The 18,578-nt window shown below is 36.8% G+C and overlaps 1 protein-coding gene across 2 annotated transcripts in view; it reads left to right on the top strand.

Moving 5' to 3' along the window:
* Positions 1-15,234, top strand: part of LOC103024277 (latent-transforming growth factor beta-binding protein 2) — a 164,604-nt gene extending 149,370 nt beyond the window's left edge. For both annotated transcript variants that reach the window (XM_049463974.1, XM_049463973.1), the window contains exons 29-38: positions 4,549-4,674; positions 5,350-5,499; positions 7,307-7,510; positions 7,960-8,046; positions 8,553-8,681; positions 9,291-9,431; positions 9,555-9,728; positions 10,000-10,260; positions 10,528-10,677; positions 12,746-15,234. In XM_049463974.1, coding sequence (XP_049319931.1) covers positions 4,549-4,674; positions 5,350-5,499; positions 7,307-7,510; positions 7,960-8,046; positions 8,553-8,681; positions 9,291-9,431; positions 9,555-9,728; positions 10,000-10,260; positions 10,528-10,677; positions 12,746-12,921 — 1,598 coding nt within the window. In that variant the 3' untranslated portion in view covers positions 12,922-15,234. The remainder of the gene's footprint in view (positions 1-4,548; positions 4,675-5,349; positions 5,500-7,306; positions 7,511-7,959; positions 8,047-8,552; positions 8,682-9,290; positions 9,432-9,554; positions 9,729-9,999; positions 10,261-10,527; positions 10,678-12,745) is intronic.
* Positions 15,235-18,578: the final 3,344 nt, after the last annotated feature.

The following is an 18,578-nucleotide window of genomic DNA, read 5'->3' as shown; positions in this document are numbered from 1 at the left end:
CATTGCTCATCCTCATACTGCTGACATCTTAAGATGTGCCTTGAAAACTCAGATACTATGCAATGACCAGCCACAACACCAGACCTAACCCTTGTTGAGTTTGAATACACACTCCACTTCTACCATAAAATCTACAGGAACTATGTGAATATTAAAGCTCCATGAGATTGATTATCACAGATCAAGATTAAGAACCTCTACAACTTTATGCTGAGACATCTGCCTGTTACTTGTACTGTATTTGTACCTCAATAAGTATGACCAACACTACATTTGTTAATTATTTATTGTTCCTAGGAACAGTTATCTCTCTTCTGAATAGTACTGCAATCCAACTCTTCCTTCTGGGGGAATTTATTTTTGACGGTGTGTGTAAAATGGAAAAAGTACTTCACTTTGCTCTAAAATCCTTTCTCCGATTATGACTGGGCCATGATGTGTAAGCCAGGGCGGTGTCCTCCTCATGGTGAGACCTTGGTTTGTTCCTGTTCTCTGACAGTCATAATTGCACTGTTTGGTTACCGGGTACCTCAGATCAGTGAAGTCAGTCAATGCAACAGTTTGCATTTCAGTTTGGCACCGAATTCTCTCCTTCCGCAGTGATATGTGATAGGCCCCTGCTATCATGTAGTGTACAGGAGGGGAAGTCCTGCCTTTTTCATCTTTCTGAAAAAAGAAAAGGCAAAACTGTTATTCTCTGATTATTTGATGTAGCAGCTGAACTTTCCTGTTACCTTCTCCTGGGGTTTCACAGCTGGCCTGACCACTCGCAGCGTTGTTCAAAAGCCCGCTTAAGCTTCTGACATCAGAGGAAATATTTTACAGAAATATATTAAAAGCCCTCTTTAAGTTATAAGCTAAAATTTCCCCTCAAGCCACCCAGAGGGTTCAGCGACTAGACTGAGGGTTCATTACAGCACTAAAGTGGGTGTACATGTGTGTTACACTAAGAGAGAGTATCTACTCGTTTGGACAGCATATCTGCACACGTGTGTGTGTGTTTCAGCAGAATTATAAAGACACTGCCATATCATGTTCACACTCCATTGCAAGCTTATTAAGGCTGGAGTAGCTCTGGCGCTGATGTAGTATTCCCTGACCACTCACTGTCTGATTGCTTTCCAGCCGTTTGGCTCCTCTCCCGTCCGTTTACCCCCAGGCTGGAGCTGCTCGGTGGGAGTCTGCTCTGACTGACTGCCCCAGCTTTTCAGGAAGCGTTCACTCCAGTACTTTTACCTAAACTGCTTTTTTTCAGCTGGAGTTTAATGACAATTCTCAAAAACATTACACATGGGGTGATCCAGATGATCCAGACATTAGGCTCATATTCTCATATTGCAATTTAGTACAGCATGTTAAACAGCAGTAGCGTCCTGCTTTCTGTTAGTGAAATGTACTTTTTGGACATGCATAAGGATTTTTCAATCAATTTGTGCTTTTACCTGATAATACCGGTCTAACTATCAGCCCTTAATCTATATGCAAAAAAATATTGTGCGCTATTTTTTCGAAACAGTTTGTCTAACCATATCTTAAGGAGTCCCTCTGGGTTCTATGTGAGGGCCTGTGAAATTGCTGTTAATTGTGAATGTAATGTAGTTATGAAAGTTACTAAGGGGTTAAATCTAATAACACATTATAAGCACCAACATCTTTATCATGATTAACATGATTATTCTACTGGAAAATCCAGCTAAGGCCCAGTCTCTGATGGTCAACAAGTGGGGAAAAAAAAACCTACTCTTAACCAGCCTTTGACCAGTGTGTGTTGCAATTGAGGTTGGTCATGCTAGTCAACCTGGTCAACAAGCTTAGTGCAGGCCTATCTTCTTGCTAGTCATGATGGTCATGACCCTCTCGGTCTTGCTGGTCATGCTGTTCAACCAATGTGGTCTTGTTGGTCATGTTGGTTGATCAGCATGATTATGTTTGGTCATACTGGTTGTCTAGGGTGGGTCAGGTTGATCATGCTTGCAAACCATCAAACAAAAACTTACCCTATGCTGGTCAAGAGTTTGCTGTGTAGGGTCAACCAGTTTAACTGTTTATCTGTTGTTGCTTACTCAACCACTGTGTTTTGGAGTGATTCTATTTGAGTCATTGGTTTGGGATGTTGTTATCTGGTTTGCTGTGTTGTTAATCAAATCATTGGTTTTGGAGTGTTGCTAATTAAGCCATTAATTTAGCAGTGCTGTTACTTAAGCCCTTGTTTTTGAGGCGCTGTTAATCCAGCCTTTGGTTTTCTGGAATCACTAATCAAACCACTGGATTTAGGGTGTTGAAAATCAAACACTTGGTTGAGATGTTGCAAATAGAGCCATATATGTGCAGTGCTGTTAATTAAGCCCTTGATTTTGAGATGTCTCATATCTAGCCACAAGTGTTGCAGTGACACTAATTTAGCTTGTCTTTGAAATGCTACATATTTTGCATTGTTGCAAAAAGGATTTGACTCTGAGTTTATGATGTTGCTAATAGAGCCATATTTTTGCAGTCCTGCTAATTAAGCCTTTTATTGGCAGTGAGTTAAGTTGAGTCCTTGTTGAGTCCAGCCATTAGTTTTTAGGTTTTGCAATTCAAGCCACTGGCTTTTCTAATCAGTTTTAAGATTACATTAACCAGCGGTTTATCTTCTATACAAAGAGCAGCCAATGTGACCAAGGCTCTCTTGAGTTAGCTTTTTTTTAACCAATTATAATCAATATCTCTTGACTTTCTGTCTCATATTATGGCCTCATGTCACACATTTGCCAATTCATCAATTCAGATGATTTAATCTATAACGTTTTGACGTGTAGTGAATTGGGCCATTGGTCTTGGATGGGTTTTCTCAGTTGTAAGGTTAACATTGACCAGTGACTCCTGTTAAATACCACAGAGCAATTGTTGGTGACTGAGGTGTAAAAAGTACTCAGTATGTTTATTTTTTCAGCCAATTATAATCAGGCTTTCTTGTCCTTCTGTCTTGTGTCCTGGGCTTGTATCAAAATTTGCCAAGGCATAATCCAAATTATGTATTCAAGATGAAAATTGCTAACAAATGTCTGCAGTGTTACAGAGAGTGGCTGAGGTTTAGTGCCAGTATTGCAGAGTATTCGTGTGGACTATAAACACAGAGAATGGGCTATTCCCTCCGTATCTATGCAGCATGATCTGATTTATTGTTATGATTTATTGTTTAGTGCATCAGGTTGCATTATCGCACTGGAAATCATGACTCAATCCCTCAGTCACTAAGGCATGAGTGAAATGGATCAGACTTCACTTTTTAACTGCAGCGAATTACTGCATTATCTTGTTTTCCTGTTATGTAACATCTTTCAGTTAATTTGTCTTTAGTTTTTGACAATTGTAAAGATGTACTTTTAAAAAAAGACAGTGAACTTTAGTGGATTATGTTTGGTTTAACATCTTCAGATTTGTAGAGATGGCATAGTCAGCTTGGGTTTAGTTCAGCACCTTTTTCTAAGATATAGTGACTCAAAATGTGCTCTCCCAAACAGCTGAGCAGAACATTAAAGGGTTAAAAAAGATTCTTAATATTAAGTCTTACCCTAACCCTGGTCAAAGAGTTATGATATAGATGACATGACAGGAATAATCTAGGTTTGATTAATCACTGCCTCTGGATTTTGAGATAGCGTCCATCCGGTACTAATGAAAAATGAACCGACGCCTTGTATTGTTCCAGAAAGAACAGGCCTGTGGTGATGGATATGGAGATCAGCTTGGGATTCGAGCATTTCTCAAAGACCTTTTTTTCTTTGCCAGACGTGGGACATTCAACTCATTTTTCTCCTTAGAAAGTGTTGGTTAAGCGGCCTAAAGAAAGCCGAAGGCCTCAAGCAGTTACATAATCTGACCTCCCAGGTCTGTTAAGTGAGCAGCAAGTCACTCCTCAGCACCCACGTTCCAGCCTGAAGCTTTCGAGATGCAAGTACGCTGGTGTACACGCTCTACATGAATCAGAGAATCACTTTCATCCAGTTTACGGGTCACAGGTCTTGGTTTGTTCAGTCCCAAACCTCATTTGAAAGAAAATAATGGTGCAATATGATGAAAAGTGAATGACAGCAATATTTTGGTTTAGCTATACTGGAAACTGAAACAACAAAGTTGGTATTTTATATTCACAAGGGTTGGGGTGTTAAAAGGGTAACTGATGTTGCTTTGGGACAGCACTCATTCACACTGCTAACAGCAGCTCAGGCAACCCCAAACTGGTTGACCAGCTTAGCTTATCTTTTTGTTTGAGTTTCATGGTTTACAATGCAAAAAACGAAATCTTAGCAAGTGAAATAATTTATTTTTTTAAATAATCGTATTTTGCTTATTTTATGAATATCTTAATCAGTCTTATTCATAATTTTCAGCATATTTTAAGTAATTTTACTCAATTACTGGTCAAGTTATTTTTATTCCTGTGTCCAAATTTAAGCCCCAAAAAATTAGATTTGCTTGATTTAAGTCTTCACTTTATCCACCCAAATGTGCAATGGCTGTATGAAACTTTGCTTAAGTCTGCTTCATCAATTTCTTTCTTTACAGATATTGATGAGTGTGAAGACGAGAATATCTGCGGCAAGAATGGCTACTGTGAGAACACGGACGGGTCTTACCGCTGTCAGTGTGACCGAGGATACACCAACCCTCCTGAAGGCCAAGGCTGCATTGGTATGGAGAAGAGTAGTGTACTGCTTATTTAAATGTACAAACTAATTTATTAGTAGTTTGCCCTTCATGAATAGTCATCTTATGACTGTAAAACAGCTTTTAACTCATGCCACTTTGTTCCCAGATTTTCAGTCTAGGTGAGTCTGTGCTAGTTAATCTATTCATCAAATTTTCTGTCAGTCGGAGTTGGACAGAGAGAAAAGAATAGTGTGTGGGGCGGTTCAGACCAAAGATGTTTTTTTGTTTTTTTTTTCAACTTGACTCTGAGTATGATCTAGTAGTGTATTCTTGTCATCTTTTTCAACCTTAACCATTCTAAACGAAAGTTGGCTTCTTATGTAGCCGTTTATTATTTTAATCTATTGGGACTGGCTTCCAGTCCAAATGGCAAGAATTAAGAATGAAATTGTTTGTTTTGGTAAACGGTGTTCCTATAGTCAGAAACTAAAATATAATAAATGAGATAGAGGCCAGCAAGACTTTGTAGCTAGACTGCAGTCTAACTTGCAACTACACATCTCAAAAGTATATCTATAAGATAGATGGAGCACATAAATTGACTGGTAAGTAAAGGGCAGATGTTTCTAATACAGTAGATGGTTAGTGAGTGTTATGACTAACCATCCAAAGATGTTTCAAAAGAAATAAGTTGTCTTTGTGTGTATGTGTGTACAGATGTAAATGAGTGTGAGACGAGTAGTGACCTGTGTGGAGAGGCACTGTGTGAGAATGCAGAGGGAAGCTTCCTGTGCATCTGCCCCAATGAGAATGAGGAATTCGACCCTGTTGCTAGCCAGTGCAGCCTCCGCCATGTTGAGATACCAGGTGAGACAACACAAAAACACAGAGACATATTCATGTACAAAAATGAACACATTCAATGAAAATTGTTGTATTTAACATATTTATACAATTGAACAGCTAATATAACTAAATAAAAAAATAAGTGTCTTTTTAAGATTATTTAAAGAAAAGAAAATGGACATCAACACTACTTTAAGTGTCTAACATCAAGTGCGGCATAGCATATGCAAATGAATAAACCATGGTTAAAGAGGATATGGGAGGATTGTCTTTTTTTTAACCTCAGGCTTTGGTTGAGGATTGTTGAAGTTAAGTGGATCAACATGACCAGATCCAAAGAGCTCTTTGAGACCTTTAGAAAGAAGGTTGTCCTGCAAGGAGCTTAAATATTTTCTGACCAATGATCCATCAGTTTTTTAACAGGGTGTCCTATGTTTTACATTACTGGTGATTACAGTTTGGACATTCCAGTATGTGCTGTGTCATGAGAATTTGCTTTACATGACACTTACCAGAGACAGATTACATTTATGCAGTATCATAATTTTTCTTTACTTAATCATTGGATATATTAGGTGCATTATAATAATTGTGACATCATTGACATCTGGTAAAATCTGATTAAAACTTAAACTTAAAATTAGGTATTTTTCAATATCCACTATTACAAATTATTGCAGTGTGAGTTTTCGTCAGACATGCTGATATCATGCAGCCATAATGTAAATTGCTTAAAAGGCTCTGTTTGGTGAAACGATACAACTTGTAATGAATAAAATCTCTATGTTTTTGTAACTATAATTGTGCAAAAAAAGGCATCCAGACTATTGTTTACACTGACTTAAATTTTCCGTCTTATAAGCATAACCGACAATCAGCCTGCTAAAGCCAAGTTTCAGTCAGGTTAATTCTGTTTCAAGACAAACATGGCAACCTTGAACAAAAAACGGACCACTGGCATGCACTGAGATTTGGAAGAATTAGAGTAACCTTACCCTTAAGATATGAAGTTGGCCTGTTGTTATAAATCTATGATAAACATTACGACACTGTGAGATCAATGATTCCATTTTTCTGTGATTAAACTGGTCTTCTGATGCCTACAAGTAAGCTTCAGGTTTAGATTTTAGATGGAGATTTTAGTCTGAGACATGGATTAGTGATGGCTCAGTCTATTAAAGGCCTTATTAAATCACATTTTAATTAGGAAATGGAGAAATTGAATTATTAGATGGCAAGCCTTGTTGCTGTCTTAAAAACACACACTGCAGTTTGAATGGAAAATTTAACTGAAAGTAAATATTGTTTTCAACTAGACTTAACCCCTGTCGGGGAAATCACTACATAATGTTTTAAATTGAAAGGAGAGTGAGTGAACCCTTTGGAATTCCCTTAATTTTCAAGATTTCTACAAAAGGGTAACACTGAAACAAATGCGAACAGCAGCACTGGCTTTCACGACAGTATCCTCCCATAAACCCTAAATGCTTTTGCAATTTGTTTAGTCCTCTGTTGGTATTTCCTGTTACCTTTGAGTACTTTCTTAACTAATTAATGATTATGTTGAGTTTTTAGAATAATTTTAAAAGAAGACAGCTCTCAGAAAACAGGTCTTTAAAAGGTCTTCAGAAATGTTTACTTCTAATCCCTTCTCAACAGTAAAATAATATCATTAAGACAGAGGTTCTCTTACTTTTTTTAGCCTGCACTGTTGCTCATTTAAGGAAAACATGAACAGTATAACTTAAACTGTCTGAATTGTGTTTAAACACCTGTGTGTGTGTTGTTCTTACTGTATTTAATGTTTTACATGTGAAAATTGGATCAGTTGTACGAGAACCTGAGCGCCCAGCTCCTCCCCCAGCTGCTTCTGATGAGGGACAGAGGAAGGAGTGCTACTACAACCTGAATGACGCGAACCTGTGTGAGAACGTGCTCTCCCATAACGCAACGAAGCAGGAGTGCTGCTGTACTGTGGGGGCAGGCTGGGGGGACAACTGTGAGATCCATCCCTGCCCAGTCAAAGGACAAGGTACAGCTAAATATGGATGAATCTGTGTTTTAATTTTTGTTTGGGTGTTTTTTGTTTTCCCCCCCCCCGATAACTTAAAATTTTAACGTATAAAATCTTATTGAGGTAGAGCTTATTAACTACATCAGATATTAACATAATTGTCAATTCATTGTTAATTTGTAACTAAATTGCACTAAACAAAATTCTAGGGACAGAAACATAATGGTAGAAGGCTACGGGCTGCATTCAGTTCACACTCAACTTGATCCCAGAAAGTCCAAAATGTGTGATAAACAATAAACATATTTTAAAATATTCATAAATTTTAATAACAATGAAACGCATAATGAATGGGAATCATGTGTTTATCATGCACCATAAAGTATTCTGTTTTAACCATCTCATAAATATGTCCAGTCTTCAGGTTGAATGTAATATCCTGTTCATCTGTGTTACTCTGTCCTCAGCGGAGTATGACTGGCTCTGTCCACGTGGTTCCGGTCTTCTCTCAGTTGTCTCCTCAGTGCAAGGGTATAGTCATCTCCAGGTCACAGGTATTTCTACAGCTAAAGCTTTTTAAGTAAAGACTGTATTTTTACATTTTACATTGTACATTCTATTTTTTTTTTATTGTATTTATATATATATCTTTATCTTTATATATTTTATTTTGTAACTTTGTGTATTCAATTTGTAACTTTGTGTCTGCTGCTGGATGTCTAGAATTTCCCCTCGGGGATCAATAAAGTATCTATCTATATCTATCTATCTAATTTACTGAAAGCTCTCTTTGTGGTCCTTAGGTGGGTGTAATATTTTAATAATTAATCATTATAAACAAATACAAGGTTATCTCTGGCACAAGCCAACACAGCTTTGATATCTGCCAAGGACATGATCCTCTATAGTTTGAGAAGATAAACAAGTCATATTAAATTTTTACTGGAAAAAGTATGTTTCTATATTTGTTTTTGTCAGTTTGATTTTCTGTTGAATTTCAAAACATAAGTTTTCCATTGTTTGTCGGTTTGTAAGCAGAATGTTCTGTTTATATTCACAGATGTAGATGAGTGCGAGATGTTTGGCCCAGAAATTTGTAAAAATGGTATTTGCTCAAACTACTACTCAACATTTTCCTGCTTCTGTCGCAATGGCTATTACTACGATAACATCCGCATGGCTTGTGTTGGTAAGTAATACAATCTTTGTTTGATTACCATTTGCACATGCACAAAGAAGGCATTACTTTGCAGGGTTCCAAAAATGCCTAATTGTCACAGAAGATGGAAAAATATTTGTATTTATTTACAAAGGTGCATGTAAAGATCTGTGACAAACAATGTACAATCTAATCCCATCATTAGGGCGCCCCAGTCAAATGCTGCATATTGTTGATTTTCTCAATAAAAATAAAGTTCTTGGGGGGACCAACATAAAACACATTCTCCACATTGTAGAGAAACATTCATATTTATTTTCTGACTATAACCCTCGTGTTAACAAACATGATGGCACATTAAATTTGATGTTTCTATTAATAGGCAGACAATAGGCAAATTAGGTTAGACATAAGACACATAAGAGACATAAGAGGCAGAAGACGAGTTTCTCTATTGCTGTACTATCAGTAAAAAATAATACACATTGGATAACACATGACATGTCTGTGTTCATCAAGCCCAGAAAGTTAAAATAAATGTCAAAAAAAAAAAAAAAAAATTCTATTATTTTTAATATACACTATGCTTTATATACTGTGTACAATGTTTGGAGCATGCTTTCTCTGAATGTGTCTCAGATCATGATGAATGTAAGGAGGAGAACCTGTGTGAGCATGGAAAATGTGTAAACACAGACGGCTCCTTCAACTGCTTCTGTAGTCCTCCACTGGTGCTGGATGGCACACAGCGAAACTGCATCTCCATCAACAACACAGACGGTGAGGCATAAACAGACCCCACCTTACAGTATTCTCAGAAACAATGCATTTAATTTACTGTAATCTGACATATTCCTCTATATTTTATATATTAATAGTTTACTATCTCTGTTTCTAATGAAGGTGTTCATGAAGGTCTAGATGAAGATGTTCACACAGATATCTGCTGGCAGCAGGTGAAACAGGAAATATGTTCTGACCCCATGGTGGGCTTTCCGACCACCTACACGGAGTGCTGCTGTCTGTATGGTGTTGCCTGGGGTTCACAATGTGCCTTTTGCCCCAAGAAAACATCTGGTAAGTATGACTTGTGACTGATGAAACATCACATAAGGGTACAACAAACTGGTGCTAGATTTCCACTGATTCACTGAAATTCATCTTGCCTGATTAAAAGTCCATCATCCAGACTACCATCCAGGCTTTCATCCAGCACTTCTCACCAAATGCTATGGACTGACAGTCTGCTAATGGTCTTGCTGACTTAAAATGTCAGATAACTAAAGTGTGTACTAGTTGGCTGTGATATTATGCGCAACTAACAGTTTTGGCCTCTGTCTCCACATAGAGCACTTTGCAGTGCTGTGTAACCTGCCTCACAGAGGCACAGACAGTCTGCGGGAAAGACCAAGCTTTGAGTATGGACCCTATGAACCACCTTACTGGGATAACTACGGCCCTTTGGAAGGTGACCCCTACTATAGCCCTGAAGGTCCTGCAAATGTCCCCCCTGATTCAGCAATTGATTATAGCTCTAGAGAGATGGTACGAGTGCCATTACACAGACCCAGAGTGAACCAGCCGCCTCGCAGAGTGGATCCGTACAGAGGTACTTTTTTTCTGCCATACAGACACGTGTACATTTACAGCTAATTGAATTAGTATACTAAATTAATTGTAGTTATTATGCACAGTAGTCTTACAGTTTTTCTGTTTATCAAAAAAACTTATTTAAAAAAATATTCAAAAGAAAGTAATTGCTTTATTATTTGCATTAAATCAGTGGTATAAAATAAACCTTAAATACACTTTGTATGGAAATATGAATAATAGAAGAGCAAAAAATCCTGTCTTTATGCTGAATGCTCTTTCGTAGGTCGTAATGAAGGCTTTGAGGGTTTACGGGCAGAAGAGTGCGGCATCTTAAACGGGTGTGAAAATGGCCGCTGTGTTCGCGTGAGAGAGGGCTACACCTGCGACTGCTTTGATGGCTATGAACTTGACCTAAGCAAGATGGCATGCATTGGTAAGACTCTGATCTCTCTATTTTAAAGCTGCTGTTAGTTCGGAATGTAACAGCATTCAGCACTGCTCTACAATAATGCCACTGATCAGTCTGGCATATGAAAGTTAATATATGAAGAAGATAAGAGACTGTGTGGTGACATGAATCCTAGGGCTGTGCAATATGACCAAACATTCATATCTTATTTTTTTATAAATTTAACCTAAATAAACTAACCACACAAAAGACCTATTTCGTATTTCATATTTAACTATATTCAAAAGTTTATTAAGTGTATGTTTATTGTATTTTATTATATTTCTAATTTGTCTGAGAAATTCTGAGCAAATTGTTAATAAAACAAAATATAAAATAGTAACACATTTAACTCCAATGAAGCGTCCCAATTTCCATATTAACACCTTAAACACTTAAAATAGCCACACTATCACTATCTAAAATGTACACGTGTACACTAAAGATACATGAATATCAATACTGGTGTTGGGCCCAATACCATGCTAATGGAATTAAAAGCAGGATGATTACATTAAAACAAAAGATGGTTTGGTTAGTACTTTCTGTGCAAACCAAACTTAAACAAACTAAATCCATACTATGGACTATGGATATTTAAATAAACAAAGATTTTATAAATGTTAAATAAACCAAGCTGTTATAAGTTATACTGTATATAATTTATATCTACTTATATTTATAATGTGTGTATTTAAATACCCTTAAAGATGCTATACGTGGACCAAAGGGGTTGGGGAGCAGTAAAACTGTATTCTGGATGAAAGTGCTTCATCTAATACTTTTGTTCAAATAGTGTGTGTATACACATATGCCTAATTGTTTATACTATGAGCATGTATCATAAAGATATGTATCAGATTTCTAGATTTAATAATCTGGACTCTTCTGCATCCTTTACAATGACCAAATAAGGCTATAGGTTCAGACTTGAATGTCTTCTGTATGGTACATCAGTGATTTCCAAATTCCACACTGTTCTAAGATGATGTGAGTGAGGTGAGGTTTGGATGTGTTTCAATGCACTCGCACTCAATCAAAATCTTTCCCAGACATTGTCCCTTAAATAGACAACTGCTGGATTCAGACAATCAGAGGTGCTGACAGTAATGGTCTTACGTTAGTCCCTGTAAATCACAGCGGGACACAAATGATCAAAGCAACTTCTGCACTGTAACATTAAATCCCAGCCCAGAGACAGTGCTAACAAGCCAGAATCCCTCAATCACAGACACATCATGCTGCATATGAATTACACAATAGAGCTTTCTCTATCCTCTATGTTTGGTTGACTTGATTACTGTTACAGCATTGTCCAGGAATCTGATTACATACTGAAAATTCACTACAGTTTTCATTTTGGTAAATAGACTTTGCGGTGAGACACTGAGACCTTCCAACAAATCTCAAAAATGCAGAATAAGTACACAATTTATATGTTGCATGGCAAAAAACAAACAAGCAGTACAGATTCTCCAAAGGAGGCACACAACTTCTGAGTCATCATACATTTTTTACTTTTTTTTCCCCAGTATGATTGCTTACTTTTGAAAGCAATACAACATGCCCACTGACTCACTGAGCAGCATGTGAACAATTATGTAACTGAATTTAGAAAACAGTGCTTCCTCAGTTCAACAGAAAAAATGTTGCACAAAATAAGTCAAAGACAAGATAAGATGCACAGATTTTTCCATTGCGATAGTTGCACCATTTACAGGAATCATCTTTAAAAAGTTTACTTAAGAGTGTGTGCATCTTTGTTTCAAGTACAGCAGTATGTAATGGTACATGTGAAACAACTGCCAAGATACACTGACAAAAGTCAGTGTTAAATGTCATGGGACAATTCCAGCCAGATGCCAGTTTTGATCATTACAACCCATTGCACTAATCACTGTAACTTATTCCTAGTGTGACACAAATTACTGTCCAATTTATAATATAGGTAAAATGTATTATTTTTAATAAAGAAAACACCAAACAAGTTCAACATTTCAACATTTTTCTACCTATGTATCCATCTCAATCTATCTTTGTTCTGTGTTTTTAGATATAAATGAATGTAAGGACATCAGTGACAGCGTGGAGCTGTGCAAGAATGGCATATGTTCCAACACAGAGGGATCATACAAGTGCACCTGCCTGCCAGGATTCGTGGCCTCCTCCAAGCCCCACGAGTGTATCCCAGAGGTCCAACCGCCAGCCCCCCACGCAGAGGGGAAGTGACAGCACTACCCACCACTATCACTCCAGCGGACTGACACTAAACTTTCATCACTGAAGCCAAGCCAACTGAGCTCTGAACAGCACACAAATAACTCCACCAACAGTCCAGCATTCATTCAGACTTGTACATATACAGTGTAATAATTTTCAAATATGTGTCCATGTATGTGGTAAGATAACCTGTGAAATGACATTTTTTGAAGGACTTCCAACACAAGGAAAAAGCAATTCCATAGCATCTGTAGCATTACTACATAATTAGTTCAATTCACAGCTAATACATCTATGGTCATTTATTTCTGGAGGTCATTAGAGCTTAGTAATGTGAGTCAAGGCTTCACTGAGGGGTTTGGACTTTTCTGTACAGATTTTGTATTATGTATTAAATTGGTTTGTTACATATTCTAATAATACATTCAGCACACTCCATATTTTGTTTGACGAAAACATGCAAAAGTTACAAAAAAAGGTTAACCTTGTAGAGTTATAGATTTCTGTACAAAATGTTTTGTAACACTATCTATGTATGACAAAAAAGTGGTTTACACTGTATCAGAAAAAGTGTATGTATCCTGCCCTGTGGAGCAGACAATGAAATGTAATTTTATGGAATGACTGCACTTTCTAACAAATGTTACATGGTGCCTTCAGTCCAGCAATCATATAGTTCACTGATGTTCATCAGATAATGTTTATGGTTCAAACTGACATAAAGAAATCTCAATAAATAATGCACCCCAAATTGATGCTAAAATGCCATAGTGACAGGTGTGGTCTAATTAGACACTGGGTCTTGCCACAAAACATAAGCACATAAAGATCCTCCCCCCTATTCCCCTACAAAAAGACTCTGAGGCTACTTTTGGGTCATGTACCTCTTGGTACTTGAGAGATCATTGACTGCCTCTACAACAAATTCAGAGACATTTTGCCCAGTTTTTAGACTTTTGCATCATTAGACTGGAAGAAATCGCCTGCCATCTTGATCGTCCATTGGACATCCACAGGCATCTTTCCAACTGACAAAGAACATTTATAAGAAAGTTTAGCAATGTTTTGAAAACTTTCCTGGAAGGTAAGCTTGTAATGTTACAGAAATAATGTTCTAGGAGCGTTCTTAAATCACACCAATATTATACAGTTTCTCACAACGTTCCCAGCTAGACAAATAATAACATTTATGGAATTGTTATAAATACTGTTCTCAAACTAAAGATTAAAACCCAAGTGACGCTGCAGTGATGTTACTAGAACACAAAACATAAATAAAAATGTTCTACAAACATAAAAAAAAAAATTGACAGATTGAGCGTTGGTTAGCTGTAACATTCTGAAAATGTTGTACCTACCAACATTTTAGCTGGGTTTGTTTAAATGGGGTCATGAACAAGATACCTGTTCTACTGTGGACTACGCTAGATTGCAAAACTTGCAACTTGAGTGTGGAGGATCTACAGGCCCAGTTGCAACATCTGTTTGCAAATATGCTGCAGGATGCCATACGGAATCTCTATGGCTCCATGTTGAACCATATATCATTTTGTTCCCAGGCTTGGGGCAGCCCAACAGGGTACTAGAGCCTCCTTCATTTGCATTGTTTTCCCCGGATACACATACCCATTTGATTCAATCCCTACAATTCCTTGGTAAGGGTTTTTTTGTTACAATATACAATTCTTGTCAGCTAAACATTCATTGGATTTTGGTCTAAACCAAACACGAGCCAACTGTTTTCTAGACAATTAACAATATATCCTGGTATTGAGCAAATTTAACTGTTTTACATTAATATTTCACTCGTGCCTGAGGATCTACATGGATGCCTAGGACTGAACGGTATACCACAAAATACTAAAGTTATTTAACTGCAAGAAGTGCTCAGCAACTATCACAGCATCTCTCCAGATATCCATTACAACCATGTTCATCACCCCCTGAGCTCTCTTCTTCAAGAAGATAACATTTTCTATTGTGTGACGAGGCCTGGTTTGAACACATGCCTGTGGACATTTCTATTCATCTGCTGAGTCACTTCTTTTATCCAGTGGTAATATACAGTGCAGTTTTGAGGTGCACTGTGTAATAACTAGTGCCTGTGCTCAGTACATGCCTTAAAGTAATGAAGTACATTCAGTATGCACATTTAACTTTGCCATTTTGGAATGCAGACACAAATATGATGAATTTTGGTGGTCATACCTAGGCTGTAAGACTGCCCCTGTATTGGAAACTGTGGACTACCATGTTTTATTCATTCCACTTGATTACCTCTGACTGTAGCTGTTTTCAGACATTAAAGTCTGTCAATGAAAACTGTGTCTTCTTTCTTTTGACTAATTAGTAGGACAAAAGAAACATTTCTGATGTTGACAAACATATATTAACCCATAAGAGCCATTATCCAGACTGAATACTGATACAAAATAAAAACTGAATCAGTTAGATAATTCAGCAGCTTGGGTTTGGCAGTACGCACTTTTTCATATGTGACAAAACATTACAGTGGCAGGGATTTGCATAAACAATGCAAATCTTGTTTTTATGTGGCTGTTTTTAAACTGACTAGCTAAGTAAACACATACAGTAGCTATCAGTCTGACCATAAAAAAAAAAGTTTACCACAGCTACTCAGAGGACCAGCATGATTGATAACATTCTATACACACACTTCAATCTGTCTCACTGAACCTCCACTTACAGTTAAACACTTAATGTTTAACACAGCCTGATGACGCTAGCTAACAGACTAACCGCTAACAGCACAGCCCGATAATGTTAGCTAACAGACAGACAACATTAGCTAAAAGGCTAACTGCTAACACCAATACAGGCCGATAACGTTAGCTAAAAGACTAACTGCTAATGCTGTCTGACACAGCCTGATGACACTAACTAACATCTTTGGTGAGCCTCATTTAAAATTTACGTTACCTTGCCATGACCATGATGGCCAGTGTCCAATCTCACTTACAAGATAACTTTGTGTGTGTTTTTATTCAATAAAAAAGGTTGTACACCTTGTTTCTTGTCTAAATTCCGATTTGTCTAAATTCCGATTTGTGCATTGGTTTAGAGCAGGTACACTTTCTGCTTTTGTGCTTTTTGCCCAGCACTCCGTATTGGGGCATACTTTACAGGACCGAAGCAACTGAAAATTTGGGAAACAGCAGGCAATTATAGTATTATTTGCAATAGCTTTCCAAATCATTTTCTTTTTTTGTATAAAATGAACGGACAGGCTTGTGATGTGCACACATGACTACATGATGTTCAAGTTAAGCAAATGGTGTTTCTATTCTATTGTGGTGTGAGTAATGCAACTGAGAAACTGTAACCCATAAGGACAAGACTCAGTTTTAAATACAGATACAAAATTAATACATAAATTAATTAAGCAGCTAGTTGTGCGATATCTACTTTTTTATACCGTGTCAAAAAATGACCGCAGTAAACGATGATACTAGTGGCAAGGATTTACATAAACTGTGTATAAAGTCCTGTGTTTATGTGGCTACAAATCCATCCAATTTCAGGTTATTTTTAAATTGATAAAAATAATCAAAAACAAAGTACAGTTTGTTTACAGACTATCTAAGAACACATACAGTAAATGTAAACCATCAGTCTGACTATTAAAATGTCTGACCAAATAGTCTAGATGGAAACAGGTCTATAAGCACATAGTGATTTTTTTCCCCACCTGTTTTCTTAATCTTTGAAGTGTCTATTTTAAGATTCTGACAGGTAACAGGATGAAATAATGTCCCATGACCTTTATTTTTAACCCTTTACTACACCTATCCCCAAAAAAAACTTTTTGGTACCTGTCAGGATCTAAAAGTAGACTTTTTTCATAAGGTGAATATAATGTATAATGTGAAAACATACAGACAATCTTAACATTTCTGTTAATTTTTGACCTTTTGGTCCCAGAATTGAGTCAAAATGTGTCAAAAACTTACAAATAACCCTTCTGTTGAATTCTTTGGCCCAGAATCGTATGCAAAATTGTGCTCATTTGTCTTTATAGGTTTTTTACTAAAGAAGCTATGCCATTTTCATCTTCATTTTTTCATCATTTCGGATTTGGGATAGATGTAGTAGTTAAAAAAATAAAAAAGGGACATCCTTTTTCATCCTTTCATCCATTTACCAGTCAAAGTTTCTTAAATAGACACTTGAAAAGTTAAGAAAAAACAGGTGGGGGAAAAAATCCACTATATGTTCCTGGACCCCTGTTTCCATCTAGACTAAAATGTTTACCTAACTATTTAGAACAATTCGCTTTGCTAGCATGACTGCAAACATTCTATACACACACAGAACTTCAACATGTCTGACTGAACCTCCCCTTCAGTTAAACCTTTAGGTGAGAATGATAGAGTGACTGGGCAGATAATATAGGAACTAGAATTTTATCCATTGTGGTATTGGGATCTAAGGCTCACATGCTAAGCTAGCCTCTAGTAGAAAAAAACAGAGCACAGCACAGACAAATTATGTTAGCAAACAGGATAAATGCTAACAGCACAGCACAGACCAATGACATTAGCTAACAGACTAACCGCCAACAGAACGGACAGATAACGTTAGCTAGCCAATAGGCTAACTGCAAATATCACAGCACAGACCAATAACGTTAGGTAACAGGATAAACGCTAATAGCACAACACAGAGGTTATAGTTAGCTAACAAACTAACAACTAACAGCACAGCACAGGCCAATAACGTTAGCTTACAGACTGCTAAACCTATTCTCTTCTAAGAACTTTCAGGATCCATATTGACTACCGGACAAGTGAGCATGTGAAGTACAAATGGGAATAAGGTAAGAGTTAGCTAATAATGTGACAAATACAATTAAAAAAAGCCATGTACAGAACTAGAGCAGCATTTTTATTGTATGTTTGATTTTTTTTTTTTTTTGCAAATCACGTATTCTTCTTGTTGCTGTTCTTTTATTTCCACATTTATCACATTTAATAAAGATTCTAATAAATTTTAACAATGATCCAATCAATGTTTTTGGCTTGTAAAAATCATCCATAGGAACTTGTATGTTAAGCTAGTTTTAAGAACAAAGTTCACCAGAACACTTTATTTAACATGATTTGTCAAACCAGCTTACCCAATATGAAAAAAGCAAGTTACCAGAAAACCTGCTTATTCTTTGTTTCTTTTTAACACAACAGTATAAGAGTTTAAAATGTACAGTAATAGACAGTTTGTTGCTGCTGACATTCTCTGTTAAGCACGAATCTAATGAATTTAAGGTGAAATGGAGAATTCGTACAAGAAGGTAATGAATTAGAAGCCAACTAATGCTTCATAGTTTTAATTATTACCAAACTATGTAAAATGTACAATACCACCTTAAATGGTACATGAGGCTCTTGAATTAACTATGTTAAGTGCCTCAGTAGGCACCAGCAACTGCTGCAATTTTTAAGGTGGACTGGGAGAATTTAAAATAAAAACCTGATTACAGCTTTGTGATATTTAGGCTTTCAAAATATCCTAGATATAAAATGCACTATAGTGGTTAATTTCAACACATTTAGGCAGAAACCCGGTACTCAGATAATGACATTAGCTAGAACAACGTGTATTTTTATTAAAAACCAGTTAGCTTACCTAGCTAACGTTAACAGCGTTTT

The sequence above is a fragment of the Astyanax mexicanus genome, chromosome 14 (genome assembly GCF_023375975.1).
Source record: "Astyanax mexicanus isolate ESR-SI-001 chromosome 14, AstMex3_surface, whole genome shotgun sequence".
Taxonomy (NCBI): Eukaryota; Metazoa; Chordata; class Actinopteri; order Characiformes; family Acestrorhamphidae; genus Astyanax; species Astyanax mexicanus.
The sequence above is the reverse complement of the archived record's forward strand: the minus strand, read 5'-3'. Positions and strand labels throughout refer to the sequence as shown.